The sequence below is a fragment of the Clavelina lepadiformis genome, chromosome 4, assembly GCF_947623445.1.
Source record: "Clavelina lepadiformis chromosome 4, kaClaLepa1.1, whole genome shotgun sequence".
NCBI classification, from domain to species: domain Eukaryota; kingdom Metazoa; phylum Chordata; class Ascidiacea; order Aplousobranchia; family Clavelinidae; genus Clavelina; species Clavelina lepadiformis.
Genome location: NC_135243.1, coordinates 21,238,069 through 21,262,948, shown reverse-complemented (window position 1 = coordinate 21,262,948; position 24,880 = coordinate 21,238,069). Strand labels below are relative to the sequence as shown.

General features: G+C 36.7%; 3 protein-coding genes across 4 annotated transcripts; all 3 read left to right on the top strand.

The window, feature by feature from the left end:
* The first annotated feature begins 4,052 nt into the window (after positions 1-4,052).
* On the top strand, positions 4,053-7,183 carry LOC143453155 (uncharacterized). The gene has a single exon (XM_076954323.1). It carries the CDS (start codon positions 4,078-4,080, stop codon positions 6,694-6,696), a length of 2,619 nt encoding a protein of 872 aa, XP_076810438.1. The 5' UTR covers positions 4,053-4,077; the 3' UTR covers positions 6,697-7,183.
* A 2,362-nt stretch (positions 7,184-9,545) lies between these two features.
* LOC143453154 (uncharacterized) lies at positions 9,546-16,112 on the top strand. Of its 2 annotated transcripts, none has more exons than XM_076954322.1 (11): positions 9,546-10,163; positions 11,283-11,447; positions 12,014-12,212; positions 12,525-12,682; positions 12,951-13,215; positions 13,498-13,616; positions 13,703-13,829; positions 13,903-14,028; positions 14,124-15,186; positions 15,377-15,529; positions 15,673-16,112. In XM_076954322.1, exons 1-11 carry the CDS (start codon positions 9,770-9,772, stop codon positions 15,748-15,750), a joined length of 2,847 nt encoding a protein of 948 aa, XP_076810437.1. In that variant the 5' UTR covers positions 9,546-9,769; the 3' UTR covers positions 15,751-16,112. The 2 variants fall into 2 exon arrangements, with proteins under 2 accessions (XP_076810437.1, XP_076810436.1); XM_076954321.1 differs by having other exon boundaries at positions 9,548-10,163; positions 12,008-12,212.
* A 3,006-nt stretch (positions 16,113-19,118) lies between these two features.
* LOC143453158 (uncharacterized) lies at positions 19,119-23,555 on the top strand. The gene is made up of 12 exons (XM_076954325.1): positions 19,119-19,208; positions 19,321-19,497; positions 19,764-19,895; positions 20,072-20,251; positions 20,528-20,659; positions 20,995-21,180; positions 21,390-21,524; positions 21,929-22,105; positions 22,188-22,319; positions 22,423-22,452; positions 22,591-22,702; positions 22,999-23,555. The coding sequence occupies exons 1-12, from the start codon at positions 19,154-19,156 to the stop codon at positions 23,105-23,107; spliced, it is 1,557 nt and encodes a 518-aa protein (XP_076810440.1). The 5' UTR covers positions 19,119-19,153; the 3' UTR covers positions 23,108-23,555.
* The last annotated feature ends 1,325 nt before the right edge of the window (positions 23,556-24,880 follow it).

Below are 24,880 nucleotides of genomic sequence, written 5' to 3'. Positions count from 1 at the left end.
ATAGACTTCAGCAGTAATGACACAGGAATGACTACTGTATAATCTGATTATATTTGAAGCTTCTTTGAACGAATACATCAAGATAGAACATTATAACAGCAACAGCACAGAGACATGTTGCGGCGTTGAACGTACGACTGAAAAGAGACTGAGTAAAACAAAATGCACGGACAAGGGAACAATCGATTACGTCACGCAGTGTTATGCTTCACTGATTCCATAGATGAGAATTCTATGCAGTACACAATTTTATATTACATTAATTGATATATTTATCACATAACCTCCCCCCAGAAAATCGCGTTAAAATGTAATTTTAAAGCAATTTTCTAATCATGATAGAAACAATTCTCGATAAGCAATAATTAAAACAATAGTGTTGATAACAAAAGTCAATATAACACGTTAAATGTAGATCACATAACAATAAACGTTGAAACATAGTTACAATACAATTCATATTGGCAATACATTCGCAAAAAGATAGTAATATGTTTTCTGTAAGTCATACAGCAAAATTAGTATACAAAACAAACAATGATGACATTTATGTCACGACTTTAAATAGAAAACAGAACACAGGATGTCATTTGACACACAATGCATTAGCTTCTATGAGCATATTCGCAAAATTAGGAAATCGTCAGCAAATTTTTCATCTCACGTTTCTTCACGCCGTTTCCGTAAACAACGTATGGTATGAAATTTTTGTATGCTCACGCGTTCTGATCAACATAAGAGAAATTTGCACTAGGCATTTTCAAACATAAGACCATTCAATCATATTACAGCGTCTGGTTTTCCCAGTGTAGCTGCGTGAATATTTCACTTGGAAATACGCGTTTTGCAAAACATATATATAAAATTAGTCAAATACGTTTTGTAATTGACATTCAACATAGTGTATCGGTGTTAGCCTTGGGCATTTGTTTAACCTTCGAAAACAACCGCTATGTTTTAAAGCATAACAAAATAACACAAAGAAAAATTTCTCTCCGGCATGGTTGAACCGTTAGAGAGTGTGGCAATTAAGCCACCATCAATTAAGGTAAACTACACAATAGCGCTATAATATATACTACATAGAGAAAAAAAACAAACAAAAATCATTACTGAATGTCCAAATACCGACAAAGTGTTTTCACTGGAGTGCTTTGTTCGTCGGTCATTCTTGCATTCGAAGTTGGTTGAAGTCTAGGCGATTCTTCGTCACCGTCGTTGTAGTTGATTTGTTCGAATATCATATTGTCGAGATGTCTGTCGGCTAGATCCAATGAGTGTTGTATGGGTTGTGGATGAGACATATCTTCTAGTCTGAGATCACTAGACTTCTCTCAACCTCAAATTTAATTGTTCATAGGTTGTTCCCCAAAGAAATGCGTAGTTCTCAGCTATTTCGGCTCCACCACACTTATAATGGAAATGTCTTCTTTTATTGTCAATTCGTCCTCACTCGGCTGCATCATTTTGTAATGAAAAGTGGTATATTGGTACCTTTGCCTGAAAGGTTTACCCACTTACACTACAAAGTCTGTTTCCTTGTGTATATCTTAACAGTGAACTTTGATAGACTTCAGCAGTAATGACACAGGAATGACTACTGTATAATCTGATTATATTTGAAGCTTCTTTGAACGAATACATCAAGATAGAACATTATAACAGCAACAGCACAGAGACATGTTGCGGCGTTGAACGTACGACTGAAAAGAGACTGAGTAAAACAAAATGCACGGACAAGGGAACAATCGATTACGTCACGCAGTGTTATGCTTCACTGATTCCATAGATGAGAATTCTATGCAGTACACAATTTTATATTACATTAATTGATATATTTATCACAGGCCTATGCTGTACAAGTTGTAAATTAAAACCTTTCCTAAGCAAAACATATGTTACATGATCCATCTTTTATTATTGGTAAGTTGTAAGTTTTCGGTAGGTCTCTGTTTTTATATTCGAATGAGGACCGTTTTAGATACCTAAATGAAGCACCGTTATAAAACCGACTTAACGATCAAAAACGACAAAAAGGCACCATTACTTCCCAAGACATCCTTACATGGAATAATAGGGTATTATATATTGTCACAAAATCGCAGAAATGGTATTGTAAACTATATAAACTGTCTCATTTATAAATGATTGATTCACCGCCTGCGCGATTGCACACACTTCAATTCATACTTGTTTTGCTGGGGAACTAAAAATGAGTATCACCTGACTCACAGTGGCGTGTTATTTAATATGTTGGAAAGCAATCGAGCGTGAAGATTTTGTGCTTGACTGCGCCTTACCAAACTTTGCTCACAGTGAATTAGGTTGGTACCTTGGCTTGGTTGGTTGTCATTTATTTTTTAGTTTACTAAGTTACTATTACCTTAGTGAAATATAAAGCGATTAGTGATCGTTTCTGTTTAACTGATGTTGAAATACTTATGCGAGACTAGATCATGATTAGTAACGGCTTGTCGTATAACCACGGTATAGTAACGGTATAGCAGGTAACTTTCAGCATGAAAAATAAGATAGCAATTCAATCGTACAGTCTAGGTACAGATGAAAATCTCAGCAGTGAAGAGAGCAACAGTACCTTGATATAGGTGTTGTGACATCAAAATTTTTCAACGATAACGTAGAAGAGTAGGCTAAGTAGGGTGAACGTGGTTCGCACAACCCTGAAGTATAATAGGCTACAAAATTTGGTTATGGCCTTTAATGTTTACATTTTACGGTCGTTGTACTATGATTGCGGTAGTCACCCCTTTACACTTTATGAAGCAAATGCGCCATTAACTAAACTGTCACTATTTCACCGGGAAAAAACAGACAAACAGACGAAAACGTGTCAAGGAATAAAATATTATGAATTTGACATGGAAATTAGTCCTCAATTTTTTCAAAAAGAGTTGAAACTTCGTGGAGAAATGCTACGATGTACAAAATTAAGGTTGTCATTTTTCTAGAAAAGAAAATGGATTTGGAGAAAATGTACCTTCCACAACCTGAATGGTTTACAAAAGGAAAGAATTGGAGTTTCACAAGAAACCAACTTTGTCGTTATCATGCTAGTATAAAATCCAAATATTTTTGTTTGATACGAGGAATTTATCCACACTCTTACACACTATTTCAGAAACTGGACCCATAAAGGAACTCACATACTTATATGTGATGATTTACAACGGTATCTATATTATGCGCTTAAATAAAAAGATGCATTATCCGTGTAGGCAAATCCTCTGTCTGGACTGTAACACCAAAGTATACCTGAGTTTCCATTCGGCAAGTAACTGTGCAAATACGAGTTTGCTGGAGTGTTTGTTGGTAAACACACCGTTTAAAATAAATGAGTGTTTCCAATTATATTTAATGGTTTCCTACAGAAAATATTTGGTTTAACTTATTTGCTGCTTACTACCAATTAGCATTGTGTTAGAGGCATGTGGATGGTGGAATTTTACTGAACAAAATCTTGCAAAACACATTGGCCGAAAGCATATGTACAGTATTTATCTATTCAATCTAGCCTATAGTTTCCAAATAGTAAGCAAAGCTGATTAAAAGCTAACACGTCATCATTTATGCGTACATATACTAATGTCATAATTTTCATTTTATTTTATGTAGGTAAAATTTGAAATATTTATTTCTCTCATTTTTGGTCAGCCCATTTTGATAGCGTTGATGTTCACGCTGTGTAATAAGCCACAACCAACTGATTAGGAAACCCTGGTTTAAATATTCACTATATAACACAGACTATGCGACTGACGTTTGGTCTGAGCGTTACTTTTCACTATCAGCTACAACGCAATGTGGAGCCTAAGATATTAGTCATGTTGATTTTGTTTTGTTTCGGGCTGTTTCAGTTTTTACTTGTTGCTAACAAAATTACCGAAATCTTATTAAAAGCTTTATAAGATATTAAATTCAAAACATTACTTGCAGATTTTATTTGTTAACATTTATATTCGGGAAATGAAATACACTAAAGCCATAAGATTGCTGTATTTATAAATGTAAATTGAAATCATTTAGGTATTTAAGAGTATATTATATGGAAAAATTAAAATGGAAAACATTGAATTTGACGTTGAAACTTGCCCTGAATTGTGGAAAACGGAACTGAAATTAGCTGAGGATTTGAGACAATGTTGTGATGTTAAGAAGAAAGAGGAAAGAAAGAACGATTTAGAAAATGAAAAAAAACGTGATGAAGAAAATAAAATATATTTTGAAAGAGAATGTGATCTGAAAGAGTCTGCAAACATCCTTCACAAACTTGGTTTAGTCTACAGGAAGAAAGCTTTATATTTTCTCCGTAGATTTACCTTGGCACTTACAGTCATTGCGTTGGTCGGTCCTTCAAAGGTATCTTGTTTGATACGTAAAAGGCTTTCGTGTATCCTGACTAGCATAAGATTTGCACTTATTAGAAGCTCTGCTCTCATGAACGCTGCCATTGTTAGGAAGCCTTCAAATGCGAGGGAAATTCACAAAGACCTCGACAATCTTCATCTCCTGGTACTTAATCTAGCAAAAGCCTCATGTTGTGAATATAAGCTGAGCGGTAAAGTGGATTTTGTTTTGGAAAAGTTGCGATTTTTGAGGAAAGCCACTGAGGCAAACCTGAACAAGTTACAAAATATACCTGAGAATATTTCTATACAGGAAGAATTTCAACGTCAACAAGGTAAAATAGATTTTATGGAATCACTTCAAAGTATGGTCTCAGAATATTATATTGACGTAATGAGTTGGGTTTCAAATCAATGCATTGAAATCATGGGAAAGCCCCCATGTGGATACGCCGTGGTCGGAATGGGATCATTGGCTAAAAAAGAAATCACTCCATACTCTGACTTCGAACATGTTATTGTGTTGGATGACGACATTTTGGAGAGATTTAATGAAAACAGCGATGAATATCAGTCAGTGTTGGAATATTTTCGTTGGTTTTGTGTAACATTTTTTATGGTCATACTTGGCTTGGGCGAAACTCCCCTTTACAGTGTTAAAATTCCATCACTGAATAGCAACCAAAAGAAAAAGTACGATTGGTTTTATGACAAATGGACACCAAGTGGTATATCATTCGACAGTATGGCAATATATGCATCCCACTTTCCACTCGGTCGACAAGAAAAAACCAAAAAAAAAGCATGGACAACTGAACTTATTCGACCTGTATCTAAAATGGTGGAATATTTAGAAAAAGATGTTGATTTGAAAGATGGATATCATTTGGCAAATGTTTTGTCAAATACTTGTTTTGTTTCGGGAGACAAAGTAATTTATGATCGCTTTGTTGAAATGTCAGGAATCAAAATTAATTCTTGGCGCAAAAGTGGAAACGAAATCTTCCTGAAACAATTAGAGGAAGATCTCAATAATTTCAGCGTATATGACAACCTTGAAAACACCTTGTCCACATTTTCTTCGTCATTTAATATCAAGCAGGTATTTTTCCGAACTTCTACATTGTTCGTTTCTGCTCTGGGAAGAATGAAGTTCGGCTACTCAGGAGAAAACTGTCCTTTTCGTGTCGTTAAAAAGCTGAAAGAAAGCCAAGTACTTACCCCAGAAGCAGCCCACGAGCTGGCCTATGCAGTGGCCATATCATGTGAAGTGCGGTTGAAATTATACTTGAAAAACAAACGTCAAGAAGACTCTTCCAGGAATCTCAACTATTTTTCACCACTTGCTATGCCCGCTGCGCTTGATATAAAAAAATCAATTGGAGAAGAAAGCTTGTTGAGTTATATTGAAATTGTGGGTAACTTGCAACATATGATCAGAACAGAGTCTTGGAACTACGAATTGACAAAACATGCTCCGCATTACAAAATTTACACGGCGTTTTGTTTGCACTTGCATTCCAAAGCTATTCGCCTGTACAAAAGCATGGTAAGCAAATCTACCAGTGGGATTCGAATCCCAGTTAGTGTAATATTGTTAGTTGCTGACAGCATGTACGTAAATCAAATGTACGATGAGGCTTTAAATTTGCTTCAGGACACGTTTGAAGCGCTAGACTGGCATAAGATCAAGCTTCATATCGCTTGTCTGATCATTCAGTGCATAACTACTCTTGACAAGAAAGACGACGAAATCTGTGCGTTCATGAAAGAGAACCACGCTCGCTTAAACCCAGAAGAAGACTTTCACGTCATGCTCAGGTGTTATGACGTATACGGTAAATATTTGCTGGAGGTTGTTGATGATCCTGAAGAAGCTTTGCAGGTTTATGTAAAACTGTCAGATCTCTTGTCCGATTTTCGTCTGCTTGAACCAACCCTTAAACAACCGGTAAGGGGTTGTGTGAGAAAACATATTTTAGGTTTTGGTGCGGGCTGTTCTTTTGGTATTGGAGAATGTCATCTGCGAAACAACAACTACGACAAAGCTATTGAAAACTTTCAAGAAGGTATAAGGCGCTACGAGGGTTGTGGAATTCAGTGCAACCAATACCTATGCTATGGGCATACCATTGTTGGGAAATTATTTATGGATAAGAAAAACTATACCGTTGCCAAAGCTTATTTTGGTACAGTTTTTCAAATATTAGAACGGTGCATTCATGAGGGCAAAGCAGCACCAGTTATTGATTTCGTAAAAGAACGCTTGTCTGAATGTACAGAGTTGCAAAAAAACGTATTTGCACTGGAATGGCTGGGCAACTGGGCCTAACTTCTCTCAGCAAGATAAGCCATACAGTATACTACACGACGTTCTCATTTCAGCTGACATAGTTGGAATATAATAAACGTAATAAAACAAAGCAAACACTGAACGCTCGGTTGTGTGTTTGTCAGCAAACAATCTTATATTTAGTTTGTGGCGGTCAGAAGTTCATTCAAATTTGTTGGTTTCAGCATCAAATGCTCATGTGCATTGCTAGCGGCAATGATGTACTGTACATTAAGTTTATATGTTCTTTATAGTTTTTACACACTCCAACAGTGTTATTGTATTGTCAAGCCATTGGCGTTATATGTTAATTGCATTGTGACCGGCAATATGTCTTTGAAAATCTATAGTGCTTTGTCATGATGATATTTCATTTTCACTATTCATAGATGAAGTTGTTCATTTTATATTTTTTTGTGTTACGTTTGTCGAGGAATGATCAAACTTTCATCTGGCACTTTACAACTTAAAACAGATTTTAATGTAATTTACGCCTTCCTGTATATATCATAAAATATAAGGATTAAGCTGCCGCTCTGATACGATGATTAAACCCAGTTGTAATGTAACATAAACTCTGTGTTTCAGAATTTTTTTTATCACGTGAAATCTCATGATAAAAAAATGATCAAAAGCCAATGGTTCCATAAATAACGTGCGATAAGCAAGCTATACGGATAATCAAAAAAGGCTTTCAAAACTCGTATGAAGACAAGAAAACAGTCGACAATCAGCCTTCAGTCGTACAATTTTGCAATGAAACATTTCAACAACTGAAGAGCGCCGTGCTTGTATACGTATGAAAGCCACTTACACATGATAATGCGGCAGCACAAGCAATTACATATCATTTTGAAACTGAATGCTATCTGTAGGAAAAGTGCTAAGTGTTCCTATGCTCATGTCAAGTGGTCCAGTTAGGCGGTCAGATCCTTTTGGAGGGCATAAATGTTTTACGACATTGTGGATACTGAACTCAAATTAAAGTTAGAACGAGCATATCAACTTTCCATTTCATCAGGAAGAATTGTTGATAATATCGCTGCCCCTTAAAACAGTAAATGAATGGTTTGAGCCGACCACCTGGCGCCATCATCAAACTCAAATATTTATGACGCAAGATACCACGCTTTTCGTCGCTTTTACGAAACAATCGAATTACATTTTCTTAATTCATCTGAAAATTGGGTTTTGCGAAAGTTCGCATTTATGAACTTCTGCGTTTCAGAGATTCCTGTTTTAATTGATCGACGAGCTCCAAAGAGCTTTTGCTGGAACTTCTGATGTCCATTTCACCGGGTTAAACCATTAAACATTTTCTATCGGAGGATAGTATGAAACTTTAACTTAGTTAATCAGATAGAATTTGAAACGCAACAAAAATGCATATTTATGTGGCGAATAATTGCTTTATTTACCACGAAAATCCGATTTGAAAAAACATTTTCCAAATTACGCATTAAATGCATTAAAACTACAGCCTACATTTAATTTTTACCGAAAAAAAATTTGAAGTTAATAAAAACAATTCTAGCCATCAGCTGTATAAACCGTTTAAACAGGAAAGGCACAATCCATTCGCAAACAAGTAAGTCTGCCTCCGTTACGCAGAGAAAGACAACTAAAATTGAAGTGACTTAGCTCATTATCACAACCTAGCGTTTATTTGATTTACCCTTTGCTTCATGTTGTGGTGCCACAAAAATGTTGACGATTATATGGTTAACCATTGTCCAGAGATGTGTGTTCTATAAGATGTTTTCCTTTGTCTGCAATTTTCAATAATGGAACTAAGGAGTACACAAAATAGTTCACTACAAGTCCATTATTTCACCTTTTTTGGGCCATCTAGTGTTAAATAAAACCAATAAATGTTTGAACTAGAATGTAATAGGCAAAGGGGAAACCGTCAAATTTAAAATAATTTGGTTGACACGAGACTCATCAACTTGATGTTATTTCTATATATCCTGAATTAAGGAGAAAAGCAATCGATCCTATCAAAGCGCCAAATTCATTTGGAGCGTTTGTTAACGTAATTAAAGAATGGCTTGAGATATCGCCGTTACAGCGAACGTGTGACAACTACGAGCCAACGATCGATATGCCAGGCAAAATCAATTTCATTGTGAGCAGCTTTTCAGCAGTTGTTGCTGTCAGCGGGTAAACCCTACAGCTGATTTATTGCTGTTGCCTGTTGCTGTAACCTGATATGGGTTTGTGGAAAGCACATTACAGAGAGAGCGCTACAATTAATAAGTTGTGTTTGCGGCTGAGATTTATAGAATAACCATGATTGTTTATGGAGAAAATTAACCGCTAGTCAGTTTCCTGTAAGAACGTTGTTAAATGGTTTTTAAATGACAACCATTTTAGATAGTAAGTTGAAAACGTCACCAACTACACTGGGATTTACAAAGTTTTAAATACCATAGATATTACTTCAGTTGACAGTTAGGAATCTCGTACTAAAATTAGCAAGCAGTTTTATCTTTGTGCTGTTTAGAGATAAGGACGGTCGTCACAGCAGCAGCAAACTACTTAAACGCACGACACTTCACGTAATTAGACTAGACACTGAGCGAGAATGAATGCATGTAGGAAGCGTTCCAGGCTTTATTTAGATTACGGGTTAGCGTCTGCGCGAGCTAAGTGAAGATTTATTAGTACGTTTATTTGCGTCGAATTGAAATAAGCGCAAAGCAGAAACCAGCGCACAGCGTTGAGCCGAACTTACGTTGCTTAGCAAAACAAACTCAGTGTTTAGTTTATTATGATCTTGTTTGCGAGTGCGGCTTATATATATGACATATTTTGCATACACAGATCCAGCAAAATCTAACAAAATAACTGCGTGAACGTCGCCTTATTCTTTCTCACAGGTATCTATGATAGATTTTGAGGAGTGCTGCACAATCAAAGGTTTCAATCAAGTCAAATCAATCAAAGGTTGTCTGAGCAGCAAATTTTTGTTTAATAGAAGCCAAAACCTATGCACAAGGCCCAGTCGTTACGCTAACAAACGACACTTACATGCTGACGCAGGCATGCGTGAAATTACGTCACAAAGGATATGGTAATCACGTCTCCAAGCGGCGGTCGCTTTGATTTCGACGACGGCGGAACATATTGTGGCGGATGGGAGGACGGAAAAGCGCACGGACATGGGATTTGTACCGGTCCGCAGGGACAGGGCGAATATGCCGGGTCTTGGAATCATGGGTTCGAAGTCCTGGGAGTCTACACTTGGCCAAGCGGAAATACCTTCGAAGGGAGCTGGTCGATGGGAAAACGTCATAATTTAGGAATCGAGACAAAGGGAAGATGGAAGTATAAGGGAGAATGGACTCACGGACTCAAGGGACGCTACGGAGTGAGGAGTAGCACTTCAAGTAGGGCCAAATACGAGGGAACGTGGAACAACGGACTTCAAGACGGGTACGGAACAGAAACTTACGCAGATGGAGGTAAGGTTTTATCATTTTTTCCTCGAGATTTAGGGAGGTTTTAAAACTTAACCCGAACGACAATCCTTGTTTATACTAGAGAGAGTTTTATCCTATAAAAAGTGGAATCATGTTTATTATTCATTGTTTATTTTAGCTTTGTTATCCTTATAAGCGGATTTTCATTTGACATAAATAATTTATATCAGAACCTTAACAACATCTCCGTTATAATCTTTAAGCAAAGGCTACAGTGGTATATTAATTCATGTTACTTTAAAGTTGTACATTAAATCAATGTAATTAATGTCCGTGGTTTCTTATCACTTACATACCTACGTTTTAGAACCAACAAGATCAGAAACACAAGTGAATAAAGAACTGTTTCTAATCAAATTCAAATCCACCTTTAAGCCTTTTACTTTTGTGCTAAAATTTTTTAAATGAGCACATTTGTTTCTTAATGGTGGAACAAAGAAACATTTTCATCTGCAAATATACAGTAACGTGCTTAATGTATTTGAGAAAATGTTTTCCCATCGGAATACGCTTATCAAATATCTGTGTAACTTGATACTGTACAGCGATCAAGTACTTAAGTATAGTAAGCTTGTTAGACCAATAACTATTTATTTCACACCATAAGGTCAATACGTCATTACATGTCGCGATAATCCGATTACCACGTGCTGGTATATCTGTCATCCTTTAACCTTCCTGACGTAAAACGATCACGTGATTGTCTAAAGGTCGAATGACGTTACACGAGTTGCTGACCTTAATCTTGCTGTAACGAAATGCAGTTTGCAGTTATAGGTATATAGGAGTTATATTCGGCAACAACAGTTGAAAACAACCATCACCATCATCATTACGTAGGCCTGGGCATTTATTTGTGAAGTAAATAAAAGAAAGATAATAATAAACTAAAATTGGTGTAGGCTGAAATTATTCTGTAACATTCTGTAACCCATACTATTCGACTCACCAAGTCACAAAACATTCATCCGAGTTAAAATCGCAACAGTAAATAGCTCGTATACTTCCATATAACAGTGAAACCCAAACACAAATTTGGCTTAACATGTCATAAACATTTAATTGGAAAGTTTTCAGCATTTTGTTTTTGTTTGAGCAAAGGAACCTACCAAGGGCAGTGGGCTGGTGGGATGCGACAGGGATCCGGGATACGGCAAAGTGTTCCCTACGGAATGGCATCGGTTGTCCGCAATTCTCACCGAACCTCTATGACGTCACTGCGGAGTGAACACAGCAACGGAACCACCATATCCGTCCCTGACGTTGGTGAGTTCGATAACGTATGTGGTTACGTCCAACAAAATGACGTCAAGTTGCGACGATATTTGATAAAGTTTTAGAAGGACTTGTTTCAATACAAAAACATGCAAATCCTGCTTTCTCTTTACTTTGGTCAATAACAACGCTGCCCAATAAATCCGTATCGATGAATTCTTCTCCTTAGTTACTGGTTTAATAAGGGTAACAGCTTCTGCCATATACTTGATAAGCTTTGAACATGAAAAACCCAATCATAGATGTTTGAGTACAAGTAGCATATTAACTGACTGGTTACCCTCTTGCGCCATATAACAAAGCATCTGGCGGGTGAATATATCCCCATGTCGCTATTATGAAATATTGTTTTTGCAAACCGGGTTTTGTTTTAATAAACGTATCCAGGGTAGAGTTAATTGCATCGTATTGTAGTATCTTGGTACAAGTGGGCTACCGTTACAGTATGCTCCACAAAGTTTTCGCTTCACCCATATTTTGCCTTACGTCTTTACCTTAATCCCGACGTCTTCACTTTTCTGTTTCACCTATATCTTGGCTAACATTTTAAGGTTTAGACGTCCCAGTCGGTGCGCGAGGCGGTTTTGTGCTGACGCGATACGCCATGACGAAGTCGCCATCTACAACGTCATCAAAAAAGCCCCAGTTTTTCCGCAATTCCGGCCTCCGTAAGTCGTTTGGTTTGAAGACCCGTTCAAAATCGAGCACGTCCATTGCAAGTGGAAACTCTTTTGCAAGCAGCAAGTCGTACAGAAGGTACTTGGTAACGTGTACAGTATTTTACTTTATAACATGGATACATTGTAGTGTTAAACAATGCTCAAAAATACAATTTATGTTCTTCAACTGTAAGATATAAGCTAATATACACTGATAATAATAATACTTTCAATTTAATGTAATACATATACACAAGAAGCTGCATATAGTCTATGTCTGTAACAAAGTTTCTATTCATAAGTGGTAGGATTCGCGCACTTATCCAACAAATATGTGATACTAAAACAAAGCAATTTTTGGTACATTTACATTAAAAGCTATTCTACAATACAAGCTTTTCTTTCCTAGCACCATGACAACCGGCACGCTTGCGAGCACCACTAGTGACTACAACTCTTTATACGAGGGAAGTGACATGACGTCACAACTGGACCCAATCGAAGACGAGATTGATTTTAACACATCGGAAACCTATTGGGGCGAATGGAAAAATGACGCACGCACAGGTAACTAAGCTACGTATATAGACCGACGTATGTATGGTCCTTGCTTTGGGCGACATATACTGCACATCACTGTGAAATGCCCGCCTTAGTAATTTCATTTTTTCTTTGTTGATCGTCCGATCCGCAGCGGTAGTACATTGTGTTGAATTTGAAGCATTGACATCAATCAGTTGTTTCTTGCTTTAAGCTGCATGCTGAAAGGTTTTAGACCAACGAAAAAGCTTATCTTTGCAACGCTAATGATACACTAACAATACACTTAACGTAGGTTTTGGAGTTTGCAAAAGGACAGACGGGTTTACATACGAAGGAGAGTGGCTTGAAAATCAGAGGCACGGATACGGACTAACCACTTATCCGGACAAGTCTAAAGAGGAAGGAAAATACAGACAAAATGTTTTATCTAACGGTACTCGTCGGAGAAGTTTCCCCCTGAAAGCTGGAAAAATCAAATCGAAAGTGGCGCATGCGGTCGCTCAGGCGCAGAAAGCAGAAAAGGCGGCCCTCCAGAAATCCGAGACCGCGGAGTCAAGGTGGGTAGGTAGCTTTCAACTTGAAAAGTTTGATCGCAATTATGCATGTGTGTTAAAAGATGTTTTTATTATTTGTTCGTAAATAAAGGAATGTAATGAGAAAATAACGGTGTTATCTTCAGCTTTGAGAAAATATTTATTGATACTGTAAACAAAGTTAAACATTTACATGTCATATGCTACAATATTGATGCTTCCCAAAATTTGTTAAAACTTTAGTGTAACGCCCCATTGTAGATTTTCTATTTTACTTGAAATGAAACCAGTTGTTTCCTTGCATAGAACTGCTCACAGCATAGCAAAGGCAAAGCAGGCAGAAGGCATTGCTCAAAACGCCAGAGACGAAGCAAAAAGCGCCAGATGTGTGGCACGTGAAATGGATCCCGACTTTCGACAACCCGGTAAGTTTTCACGAGTTCACATGAAAAACTTCCTCTTGTTGTTTTGCAGTTTTCCTCTTGTCATAATTTTCCGCTATATGATTCAGGTTTGCACTACACAAAACAAAGAGGAGATGAGCCAACAAAGGAGCACGATTTAGGCTTGGTAGACAGTTATTTAGCAGAAAATGGGCCGACAGATGTTGCTGGACCTGAAAGCTACCATCAGTACAGGTGTGTTGACGACCTTAAAGGAACCTTACGTTGCTTTTTCAAACGTAGTTAACTTTTTCAATTTTTGTGACAGCCAGATGAACGATTCAGGCCTTCTTTGTTCACCAGTACCGCGAAGATCTGGTAGTGTTGACTCCAACGAGATTGAACGAAAAGACGCAAAGAAAACATTGTCACAACATTCGCAACAAAACCAAACGTAGGCCAAATGCGTCATCGGTATTTTTCGTCTAACATTTTTTATGCGATTACATATTCTTTTCATTTATATAGAATTTAAACATTATTTGATAGACCGTCCGTTTTTTTTGGACCAACAACAGAACGCGATGGAGAAAGAAACCGGTCGGGTGTAAGCCATGCCCAGAGGAAGATGCAATATTTATCTCCAGACCGTGCGCTTAAGTCAAGTTTCGAAATTCCGCAGTCGCCCAGTGCGAACGTTATTCACCAGACCGCGGAACCGAAGCGAAAACATCGTAATTCTGCCGTGTCGAAATTACCTTTGAGTGAAAATGACATTAAAGCGGAAAGTTTGAGCAATCACAGTACTGATAATAACTCCCCACGACGCAAACAAAGCTTCTTCAAGTCTCTTAAGATAAAGAGCAGAAAAACCTCGAGTGTAAAAGATTTGAACCAACCGGAGAAGGTTGCTCCTAGCAAGGCCAATGATGAGCGCAATCGCCAAGACTTAAACGAAGAGGATGCATCACACTGGAAGAATGAGAGCGCCGAGGAAAAGAGAATGGTGTGGAAGAAGGCTTATTCCACGCCAGAACGGATGCATGCATCTTTTGGGAGATCCCAGGATTTGGGATCTTTTGACTACGAGCACAATCAAGAGAAATACCTTATCGGGTATGAGACTGAGATGAAGCAGCCTGAGGAATCGGACAACTATCGTTATCAGGATCAGCAGAATCCGTACGACTATTCATCTTCTGTTGAGAATAATACATCCACATATCCAACAATTTCACCTTACCTATCTGCCGACCATTCAAGGTTACTTGGCAACGGTCATGAAGCATACGAATCACAGACACGTACCGGACAAAGGCATCACACTTATAACAAATCCAATCTCACGACTCACGCCCACGCTAACACCTCTGGCCAATACGGAAACTTTTCCAGCAATATTTCTCGCGAAGGTTCCCACAGCTCTTTAAGTATGGCTCCGTTGCGCCCTCGAACGATAAATGGCGTTCACGTATTGACGGAGCCAGTGGCGCCGCCACCAACACCAGCATTTGCAAACTATTCTGGCCCTGTTGGCGCTGATAACTTGACTCCAAAGCAACAGAAGACAAGCAGCCCTCAAAACTTAACAAAGTTCAAATATCATTTGGAGGTTGTATAGTCTTGATGAATGGCTGTAATTATAACTTATAACTTTAAACATTATGGACAATCTATGACTTTGTCGGTTTACATTCTATAGCTCTATTGGTTATTTATAATTAAATTTAAAGAAATCAAAGTATGCATTATCACGAAAACTAATATCTATTAAAGTGTAAGCTTTTATTTTCTAAATTTAGGAAACACAAAACGAAGACGACTTCCGCACCATTTCCCAACTTCACTTAGATGACGTCAGCCGTTCACCGTTACCAGTTAACCTGCGGCGCCGTGCTACGCTTGCCGAGCTTGAGAACACAGAGCAGTTGAATATTACAAACGAAACAGATATGGTATAGATTTTCGTAAAAGGAAACATTAAGTCTAATTTAAAATATAAAAGTTCCATGTAAGCACGGAACGACGATACAAAAATCATGAAGTTTTAGGTATAATAAACTCAAACGAATCGTTGTTTTTTTTTGGATTTCTGCAGACCAAAACCTACGCAATCATCCTGGTGCTACTCCTAAATGTTGGTTTCTTGCTATTATACGTACAATTTTTGACCTGACTTCCTTTTCATTAAAACCTTTTGGAAGCCACAATTAAAGATATCCACTCGAGGAATGATTTGTAGTTGACATGTTACTACAAGAACTGATATCTAATATTTGGAATTTGCATGCCCACTGCTTCTACAGTAATTTTTGTATCTGTTATATTTTTGTAGCATGACCTCAAACGGGTGTAGAACAAACTCAGCGGATGGCAGAGTTTGTTAAAGTACAATTTTTATTCAGTATTAAACTGTTCTTTAGTGAATTTTTTGAATCACTGAATCTTTTGAGTCTGTCTTGAAATCTTTTGAGCGAGGAAAAGACAACAAGCAAAAGAGTTCGCTGGTTTTACGTGCAGTGTAAAATAAAATTCCTATATTTGAAAGTTTTCTCATTTTACAGGTTTATATTACAGTATTTATTGTTATATATTTTATAGTTTTTATAAGGTTCAAAATATACTTCTCCGGGGTTGGTGGGAAAAAAGTTATATAAGCCCTCCTGTCTTCAAGTCAGTAAGCATAAGAAGCCCGAAAGACATACTATGCCACACAAAATGCTTGATAGTTATTTGACCTTGCGTTATGATAGGACAACGTTGCTTTAAAATAATGTAATATATCTCACAACACCACCTAAACACCACCGTGAGATTTCATAATTGGATTTTCCACACTGCGCCTAACACCCAATCACTTGTCGCTTTTCGGTTAAATCTGGATCGGATCTACTACAAAGCAATTCACCGGGTGATAAAAATAATAAAACGGGTGCTTTTTGATCTTTCATAAACGGGTACTGCGGTTACGGGGGTAAATATAGATAAATACGGAAGAAACCATTTAAATAGGTGGTTATGCCTTCATGCTACAAGCAGCACATTTAGCTGAACCGTAGCTTTTTGTGGTATCTGCTCGAAAACGTTGCTATTGAATCAGTTTGGACGGTACCGGCATCAACCAGATGTAAAACCAAATGAAAACGACCATTAATAGATTTTAAATGTGATTTGTACTATACAACTTGCAAATAACTCGTTTCACAAACATATAACGCAATGGTTATAATTCAGAATCCGTGGAAAGCTATACGTTTCAGGGCTTTGATGAACGTCATGTGAAACATTGGACAATTAATTAAAAACATTTCACTTGTTTCCTTCTATGTTTGATTCGACATAGGTATAGACAGTGTTTTAGGTTGAGTACTGAACCCATTTTACTCCTGAACCAGCAGTGAACATAACAACAGTGTATGTTATTTCGTCGTCAAGTTTACTGTACATACAAGGCATAACGAGCAGTTTTTGCTGCAGAAGTAGCGTAAAAGAGTAAAATTGTCAAGAAGCACATTGCAATGTAGCGGACGTTTTGCAATGAAACTGTAGCATGATCCACAAAATTTATATATTGAACGATTTTTGAAATCTTTTCTTATGTGAGGTCAAAATTTTAAAATTGTTATAAGGGTCAGTGGTCAGAAGAAGGTTGTGAACCACAGGCATTAATCGACTGACTGAATGAAAGTATTATAGGTTACGATATAATGGCATTGTTGTGTGAAGAAAAGCTGATAAATATGCTGGGCTTGTTTATCCGAAATTAACACGAGTTTTAAGAAAGGTTAATATTGCAATATCGTGTTACTTAAATGCTTAAACGCAATTGCATCAAAATTGACCTGAAAGGAACTGAATTGACATCCGCCAAATTAACCAATACAAGTATGTAGGAAATATTTAAATGTGTTTTGTCCGAGAACGACGTTCCAACAGCTGTTCCATTAGAAATAACGTGAACATAACCCACTGCATTTGCCTTTCAGCATGTTCAAAACACATTTAAATCATATCAGTTAGTTTAAAATGCACGAAAGGTCTCAATCAATCTCCGTGCTTATAATAAAAGTACAATTTATAGCAGTAAATAAAGGATACTTTTTACATGCTGCGTTGCGTATCTCATAGCGCAAATACATTTTGTGTTAAGCGTTGTTGTCATGCAAGTTTCTAATTTCCTATATACGTTCCTCTTACCCTCAGCTCAGTGTTATCTTTTTACAATCTGCCTTTCACTGTCGTAATCAAATAATTCTCCGTGCATTTGTCACAATTTGTCTATATAAGTACTAGGTAGCATGTAGCCTGTCTTTTCAGATAGCTAGCATCCCTATCGCTATCCGAGTGAATAATATGTGATTAACTTCGTTGATAAAAAGCCTATGGTGAAATTTTGCCACAAACGACAACAAGTTGCATTTAATCAGGCGCCTTTGTAATAAACGCTCTGTTGTAAGCGCACACCGCATGAGGCAAAGGTGTGATCATGTCAACTCAGTACATTTCGACCAGAGTTTCCACGACAAGCAACTTTACCCAGTGAAAACTGTTAAAGGAATAAAAATGTGTCTTGCAGTTTATTGAATTAATTTTTAAGTTTTGGATAACTATAGTCTTATAGCCAGTAGACTAAATTCGACAGCAAACAGTCTGTGCACAGTCGTACAATTACAAACGCAACGAAAACATTTAAAATTTATTGAGAAACCAGAACATAGTAAAAGTGTCCAGCTATATGGCCGAAGTTTACGCATCAAAAGCTCTCCGAAGCAGTCCCAATCGAACGCAGTGCGGCAGCAATCGTTGCAAGATTCAAAGTCAAAATCGTTAGTTTGGTTACCGGCCAGTTATAACATCTCAGCGCAATCTTCCTGGATAGCTTTGCATGGACGCCAGCCTATGTCTGTTCCACATGAAGTAGAAAAAATTGGTATACAATTCATCTATGATAAAGGAGAGTCAACATAAAGCGAAGGGAAGGAAACGAAAAGAAGGAAAAGGAAAAGAGCAATACTGTAACACTAGACTTGTCTTCATGTTGGCTTTCCTGAAACTAATTCGTTAAGTGAGCGCAACAAATTACAATTTTATCACTTAAGTGGCCTTATTATTTCAATTTCGTATCTTAGTCCCTGCGTGTTGTATGAAGGGCTTGATAGAACGTATGGACTGAACGTGTTACAGCTGAACAGTTCCAGAAACTCCATAAATGTTCGTGCACTTTCTCTATAGATTATATGCCATAGACAAGAAACGGAATCACGAACTCGTTAATATACAGTATTTCAAAACAGTTGTCAGCATACGTGACCAGATTTAGACAATTTCGTGACTACAGTTGCTGAATTTTACGCCGGCGATTTTCAGACGTTGCTTCAAGCTAAAGTGCATTGCAGCTGTAGGTTTGCGTGTGTACGCCAACCCGGTGATTTGAGTTTTGAATTTGAGGTATAGTTAGATATTGGAGATGTGGTTGTGTTTTCATATAATAAATTGTCGGTCTACGTCAATACAGATTTTTGTTCAAACGTGACTTGACATACAGTAGAGAATTTTTTAAAGCCATCGTGAAATTCAACATGAAACTGCTTTGGAGTGGAATAATGTTACTTCTGAATCTACTGTTTCCTTCAGGTTGGTAAAAGAATTCACAAATTTCCATATACATAACTGAAGCTACAATGTCGTTTAATATTAACAGTGAACATATGTTTTAAGACAAAATAACTAAAGCATATTTTTGTAGCTCAGGCAATTAGGATCATAACCTGCCTGGACCATGCCAGACATGAGCGCGGTACGTCGTTCACCGTTCGATGCATTCAAGGTTGCGCCGCAAAAGATTACAGAGTATGGGGGAATGGAACCTATACTCACGACTCGGCTATTTGTCGAGCTGCTATTCACGACGGAAGGATTACAGGTGAAGGTCATGATGTCAATACAGCGGATTTTAAAGGACGGTGTCACATGCTTTGTTTGGTGGTCGGTCATTTCAACCCACAGACGATTTTGACCAGGACAATTCAACCAACTGACGATTAGTAGCCTTCATTTCAACTCAAAGACTATTCAACCCATAGATATTGGCGGCTGTATCTTTCCGGGTTTAGCCATCTTGGGTTGAATCGACCTGGAAGCGCTTCGTATCTTTTACACAATGCTTCAAATTCATCGTATTTATTTCAGATGAAGGCGGCGTAGTTACTGTTTACAAACAACCAGGCCAAGAGTCTTACGTTGGTGTGGAACGAAATTCAATTCAAAGTCAAGCATACGGTTACTGGAGGTCTTCTATTAGCTTTTCAGCACATATCAAAGGTAATGTCAAAGATAAAACGCCATTTTTGATATGTGTCACATAAAAGTTGTGTTGAAAACGAAAAGTCGTGTTCCATATAATATACCTAAATAAAAACAAGGTGAGAATTCCAATTTAATTAGGCAAATGGCAAGAATATAAAACGTAAAGTCTAAAGAAATTGTTAATGAAATAGAAACACCAATTACCTGTGCAACGACCGCTCAAGACCAAAGGTTTGACTTCACAAGAAGTTTTGAATTGATTTGTCCGGCCGGCTGCTTGCAAGAAGACACCAGAAAGGTTTGGGGCAGTGTCGTTTACACACATGATTCATCTATATGCAGAACCGCCATTCATGACGGCAGAATAACAGGTAAGAAATTACAGGTAATCATCAGTGGGTTTGTAGTTATTAAGTCGTTTTGAATTTTTCAGCCACACGTTGCTTTATACTATTTTATAAGATCACGAAATACGAAAATGCTGAAGGAGTTGGTTCGATATTCAATATGATTCTATTATAGCGTAGTCGAATAAATTGAAATCGTTTTTTTGTTGGATAATAATTGCACATATTTAAAAACAAAATTATCCAAAGAATTGAAAAAACTTGTTGAAAGTGTTGGAACCAAGAAGTTGTGATTGACAGATGAGGGTGGTGAAGTAACGGTCTACAGGCACGCAGGGCAACCATCGTACAACGGCACAGAAAGAAACTCAATGAGAAGTTTTTCCCATGGATACTATAAATCATCTTTCAGTTTTACGCCTGCGATTCCAGGTACATGTTAGTAAGGTGTTAATACAAGAGTGAACCAAAAAGTTAAGATAACCACCCTGAAAAGCTGCCAGAAAAACGGTACTAAATTTAAGTCATTTCATTACAGTTTAATTGTATATAGTCTAATGGCAAGGTTGTGGTTGCATTTAACGTTTGAAACATTTTTGTTATAAATCACATCACCTATTGATCTACTTAAAATAATTTTTTCGTTAAGTTACTTAATATACTAGAGCAACTAGGTACTTAGTGACTGCATGTGCGCAGGATAAAAATTTAATAACAAGATTTTTATGGCAACACGGCCTAAAATAAAAAGCGGAATGTTTTAACAGGTGGAAGTGATCCTGAAATATCTTGTGGCACAACAGCCCAAGATACGAGATTCTCATATCAAACAAGTTTTGAAATAACCTGTCCATCAGGATGTGACAATTCTTCCGCTACGGTTTGGGGAAACGGTACCTATAGCCACGATTCCTCAATATGTAAAGCTGCCATTCACGATGGTATAATAACTAGTAAGTCACGTTTTATATACGGCACGTATACATACATATGTACGTATATATTTCCCGAATGGACGGTGCTTAAGTCATAATAAGCTGTAAACATGCTTTGAGTAATACGACCACGTTACACATAAGAAAATTTTACCGGTATTCGTCTTGAATGACAAGATTTAGATTAACTTTATTGTATAACGAAGACTTCCTTTTGTGTATTTCAGAAAAAGGCGGGACTTTCATATTCTACAGACAGCCAGGCCAACCAAGCTACCAAGGTTCGTCTAGAAATGGCATTACAACTACGAAATACGGATATTACTGGAGATCATCTTTTAGTTTCACGCCAGAGATTCCAGGTAAAAATTCATTATACGAGGTGAAATCTCTACCATGCTAAATCTGCGATTTTAGGTCAAGAACTGATTCGATGTATCGTTTAACAACACACTGATTATTAAGTATTCTCCATATACTTATATATGAATATCATATATTTGTTTATTGCTTAGAGTTTTTATCTCATACGGTAGCAGTTAAAAACCTTGCCTCATATGTCTGATCCTCTAATACATGTAGAATGGTCGTATAGTATCGTACGAGACGTCCAATTAATAAAATATTTCATCTGTCTTAATTGTCTCTTGCTGTTTTTTCTACGTAACATCATTATATTTTGGTTTGACCTAAAATTTAGGCTTTTTCTTCTTAGCCCAAAAATGTCAACAATTCAGAAATAAGACTTTAATTTTGTTCCGCACAGAGGCGCCAATCTTATGTAAGACAACTGCACAAGAAAGAAGATTTTTCTCTAAACCAGCTTTTCAAATTCTCTGTCCACCGGACTGTGTTAATTCGACGACAAAAGTTCATGGAAATGTTCTGTACACAGACGACTCTTCAGTATGTCGAGCTGCCATTCACGATGGAAGAATAAAAGGTCCCCATACTTATCTTAGGACATTTTTCCTACAGCTACATTTAAACATTAACCTAGAAAACTAATCAAGAAATTATTATAGACGAGGGTGGATTGGTCAACGTTTTTAGGCAAACTGGCCTTTCTTCATACCCCGGTGTGACGCGACACTCCATCACAAGTTTACCCAACGGTCGTTGGTCTTCATCATTTAGTTTTACAGAAAAAATTCCAGGTAAATAAAACATGAAAAACTCGATTTCGGATTTCGGATTTCGATCAAAAAGATTACAGATATTTTGTTTTGTTTTTACCTAATTAAACTTTATTATTTGTAGATTGGTTTGGAAATGACACGGTCAGTAACGGTAAGATGCAAGTACAATAACCTCTGTTTGAAACGACTAAACTATGCTCTAAATAGTCTCTAAATAGCCCACATCTCTAATATTGATACTGAAAAAAAGCATAAATATTTAAACTGCTGGTTTACTTTTTTTCTATAGGTGAAAAAAATCAAAATCAAGGTAGCTTAGCCGCATTGGTCATCATTCCAATATTTCTAATCTTAATCGGATGCTTTATATGGCGTAGGCGTGTTGCCAGGCGAGGATCCAGGTAAATTCTGTCGAGCTTTTACTTTGTATTTTTAAAGTGATATTTGAATAAAAATAATGTAAACTTTGATGAACTTTGGAACTTGAAACGGACTTTTAAGAGCAAATCAATCATTTAATAATTAGTTTTCAACTTTACAGTAATATTTAAGCATTGGTAAAAAGACTCAACTGCGATATATGTAATATATAAGATACATGCTATTTTGCTATTTTTATTCCACACACTTAATTTTCATTAATCTTAAAATTAATTAAACAATAAATTAAGAAAATAATTTTTTTTTTTTCTTACAGACGTGTCTCCAAAAGAAGTGAAAACTTAGACAACACGTCATCCCAAGAGGAGGAAGGCCTGGAAAATGGCGCTTTTCACCATAAGGTCAAAAGTTATCATTGGTTTTAGAAGCATGAAAAGCTAAACATTCATGCTTAGAGATTTTCCAACACCGAAAGAATATCAAAAAGATAAAAGTCTTCGTATTATTCAGAACCTCTCGTTTCTTCCCTTTGTACAGTATATTGTGTGAGGTTTCATGTACAAAAGTTAGAAACTTTGAAGCTGTTGGTGTCAATTTAGTTGATTTAATTTATGAAATGTGATACTAATGTGCAATTAATAATTAGCAGAAACATTTGTTAAAATTAATTATGTATTTGTCTGTACTATCGACTGTTAAATGTAGTACCGTACTTTAAGAATAACGAAAAACATCTATGTTCTTGTGTTCAATAGCCTTGTATCAGATTACGAGTGCCAATTTTGTTAACACTTGAAATACTCTATCGAAATCTAGTGGTTATGCCAATCGTAAACGCATAATATCGCCCTGGAATAAATTTAACAGAAAATTTGTGTTACTTGTTTAGCGTTGCAGTTATTGTATTACATACGGTGAAGAGACGTACTAGTTTAATTCTAAATAACTAAAAGTGCAGCATACAGTATAGCACTTTTGGATTAAATGAAATAATTATTCTTCTGACGTAAGAAAATGCAAAGCAAACGCAATGATTTAAAAAAGTACCAAGAAGTATATAGACGATGTAAAAAATGACTATAAACGTGCTCTCAGTCAGGTTAGTACTGTATAGTAAAGTATAACACCGCTATTATGGCTGCTACTGAAACAACAACTCTTACTCAACTCATAAGGTAAAAAGTGAAGAAGCTTGCTTTTGGTTCTTGACCACGTGACGGCGTTGACAATGAGATGTTTCAGCAAACCCTGAAAAACCTCTTTTGTAAGTAACAAATATAACATTTGGTCGATGGATTAAAATTTAACCTGTCGTTCCTCACGAGCACTGACAAATCGAAAGAACAACAGTCTAACTTTTAACTCCAGTTTCTGGTGAAGAAAGCAAAAACTTTAGATGAAAACTTATTTTTAATGGTAAAAACTTTGACATTGGCATGTCAAATATACAAACAAAAACTGTGACGACGACAAAAATTAATATTTTCAAGTGACTTATTCCTATAGGATTCGAGATTAATTCTGTAAAAGATGTAAATTAGGTACCCACAATTATGGCAGGAACTAATTTTCAAACTATAGGCAGATGTTTGGAACAAGAAACCATGATTATTTTGCGCAGCTCATGCGAATGAAATTATAATATTAACTGTACAATAGGTAATTAAATTGTGTTTATAGTTCAACGATTTACATGACGAGATAGTGGTCGAGATAGTGAGTTCAACGTCAAAAGATTAAAAGTTTCATAGAGATATAAATCGATCCAAGTCTACAACCAGCTTGTAATTACGGTTAACCGCGTAATGTGCGACATGTTTTCAAAAGTTTCTAGCGCCTGCAGAAATCACGTTGTGTTTTGATACAAAATTAGACTAATCACGTTTCACATTACCCATGGACAAAAACCCGAGAGAGTCATGTGATGCCTAAACTAGGCAAAACAGAAAACGTTTTTTTAGTATTGAATTCAATTTTCGTTTTTTTACAACGATTTCAAACATTTACTGCAAAAGAAACATTGATCGGAAAACATTACATTTTCAGTAACGAAATTCTCTGCGGAAAAATTTAACATAAACCATGCAAATTATTTATAACATCGCACAAATTGCTGTTTGTTAAAACAATATGCATCAATGCGGAAATAACATAAGATTAACGAACGAAATAAAGTAAAACGAGTTTTGCTACATAGA